This window comes from Mus pahari, chromosome 1, assembly GCF_900095145.1.
Source record: "Mus pahari chromosome 1, PAHARI_EIJ_v1.1, whole genome shotgun sequence".
NCBI classification, from domain to species: Eukaryota; Metazoa; Chordata; class Mammalia; order Rodentia; family Muridae; genus Mus; species Mus pahari.
The window spans coordinates 88,332,085-88,334,486 of NC_034590.1; the positions used below are offsets into that span (position 1 = coordinate 88,332,085).

General features: G+C 47.2%; 1 protein-coding gene across 2 annotated transcripts in view; it reads left to right on the forward strand.

Annotated features, from left to right (window-relative positions):
* Nucleotides 1–2,402, forward strand: part of Tmc5 (transmembrane channel like 5) — a 75,849-nt gene that overhangs the window by 37,101 nt on the left and 36,346 nt on the right. For both annotated transcript variants that reach the window (XM_029539883.1, XM_021200282.1), the window contains 2 exons: nucleotides 458–557; nucleotides 2,059–2,146. In XM_029539883.1, coding sequence (XP_029395743.1) covers nucleotides 458–557; nucleotides 2,059–2,146 — 188 coding nt within the window. The remainder of the gene's footprint in view (nucleotides 1–457; nucleotides 558–2,058; nucleotides 2,147–2,402) is intronic.

Below are 2,402 nucleotides of genomic sequence, written 5' to 3' on the forward strand. Positions count from 1 at the left end.
GAGTCAGTTCTTGTTATGGATGGTTGTGAGCCACCATGTGGTTGCTGGGATTTGAACTCCGGACCTTCGGAAGAGCAGTCGGGTGCTCTTACCTACTGAGCCATCTCACCAGCCCATGGTTTAAGTCTTTAAGCTCTCAAAGCCCGCCCCCATGGTGCACTTCCTCCAACAAGGCCACACCTCCTAAACCTCCCCCTTACTGTACCATAAGCTGAAAAACAGACATTCAAATGCCTAAAACCATGGGGAGCATGTCAGTCAGACCACCATACCCTGACTGGTCTTGAACACATTTTGTAGCTCAGGCTAGCTTTGATCTTGCTATCTTCCTACCTCTGCTTTCCAGTTGTGGGATTAGAGGCAAACACTGTCGAGTCTCACTCCCGTGTCATCTCTTCAAATGTTAAGACTGTATTAAAGAAAAAAGAAACAGAACTCTGATCCTTTTCTTCTGCAGGACAGAAACTAATTGCATCCCTGATTCCCATGACAACTAGAGACAGAATCAAAACCATCAGGAACCAGCCAAGGACCATGCAAGAGAAGAGGGAGCTTAGGTATGGCCATTGTTCAGTCTACTGGTTTTGTTCCATCTCAAAAAGATAAGAAACAGATAATGAAGGAGACGGTTTCTTCTGCAAGGAAAACCTTTGCAGAGTGGAACGCCCCCCCCCCCAGTCTCCTCCACCCCTCCCACAGGCATTTATTATGTAGCTTCAGCTGTCCTCAAATTCAGGCTTCTCCCGCATCAGCCATCTGAGTGCTGAAATAAAGGTGCGTATCACAACCAGCTTTTGATTCTTATTGATGCAGGCTCTTATGTGGCCCTGACTGCCCTTGAACTTGCTATATAACCAAAGATTATCTTGAGCTCCTGATCCTCTTGCCTCCACTTCCTAAGTGCTAAGGGTTGGGGTTTGATCTGTCTCCCTAGAGTACATGGGGACCCTGCTGTACGACTGCTTCCAAAGAGGAGTCTCTGAGAAAAGCAAGTCTCCAGCGAGGTCTAGTTATCACTGTCCAGGCCAGATTCTTGCTTGAATTAGTTTCTTCAGAGATAGGACATGTTCTGTGGTCCTCTTTTCCAAAGCCCAGATGCCAGTCTAACTAGAAGGATGCATTTGTCAAATCCTCCAAAATCTGACTCAAACATCTTCAGGTCATCAAATGCAAGGAAAGTCTGAGAACCTGACATGAAGTAGAGGAGTCTAAAGAGGCAGGAGAGCAGATGCATTGTGTGCAGCCTGGGAAAGGCTGGGGAGAAACTGGGCGTCTCTGAAGTAAGCATCAGGAACCTACGTACCAGGACACACGCATGCTAGCTTTGTTTGGACAATCCTACTGTATTAGTTACTTTTCTACTGGTGTGATAAAACACCAGGACCAAGGCTACTCGTAGAAGAGTTAATTTGGGATTATGGTTCTAGAGCGTTAGAGTCCACCATGGCAGAGGGCAGGCGTGGTAACTGGATGTCAGCTAACAGCTCACATCTTGAACCACAAGCAGAGAGAGCAAACTGTGAATGGCCTGAGTCTTTGAGACCTCAGAGTCCACCCACAATAATGTTCCGAGAGTCTCACTTCCCAAAGAGTGGTGCTAACTGGGAACCCAATGTTCCAATGCCCCTCCCCCAAACTCTGAGGAACATCTCAGTCAAGCTGCCATACCTACCGTGGAAAGTGAACAGGGGAACCTGTGAGAGTTGTATGGGGACAGTCTACAGTCTAAAAACTTCCTTAAATTTCAAATCACTCTAAAATAAAACTTTGCTTTAAAACAAACAAACAACAAATAGGAAAATCTGGGGAGAAAGCTCAGTTAGAAAATGCAAGCGTAAGAACCAAACTTATGTCATTAGAACCCATGTAAAAACTGACACCCTGTGTCCACCCTTGTATTTCCAGGGCTGGGGACATTGAGATCCAGGACTAAGTGGTTCTGATTTGGCCCCCAAGAGGCTGGAACTACAAGCTGGGGTCTCCGTGACCAGAAGTGGTTGGTTTTTTCAGAAATGAATTCCTCTGATGTACTCTATTTTCTCCTATCGTTTTCCACAGAAAAATAGTTGACAAAGAAAAGAACAAACAGTCCCATGGCATCCTCGAGGCCAACTGCTGCGCTCAGTGTCTGAGCTCCCTTTCACTGGTGAGTCAACTTTTAAAGACACTTTTGTTCCCATGCCTTCAATCTCAGTACTGGGGAGGCAGACCTTGCACAGATCTCCTGAGTACCCACAGCTGCTGAGAGTTCAAGAGTGCAAAGGCCGTGTCACAGCCAGAGACTGGCATCCCCCACACTCCTTCCTCTCTTCTTTCTACTTACCAGCCTTCCTTGCTCCCTTTCTGCCCTCATTCTCTCCTCCTCCTCCTCCTCCTTCCCCTCCCCCTCCTCCCCCTCCTCC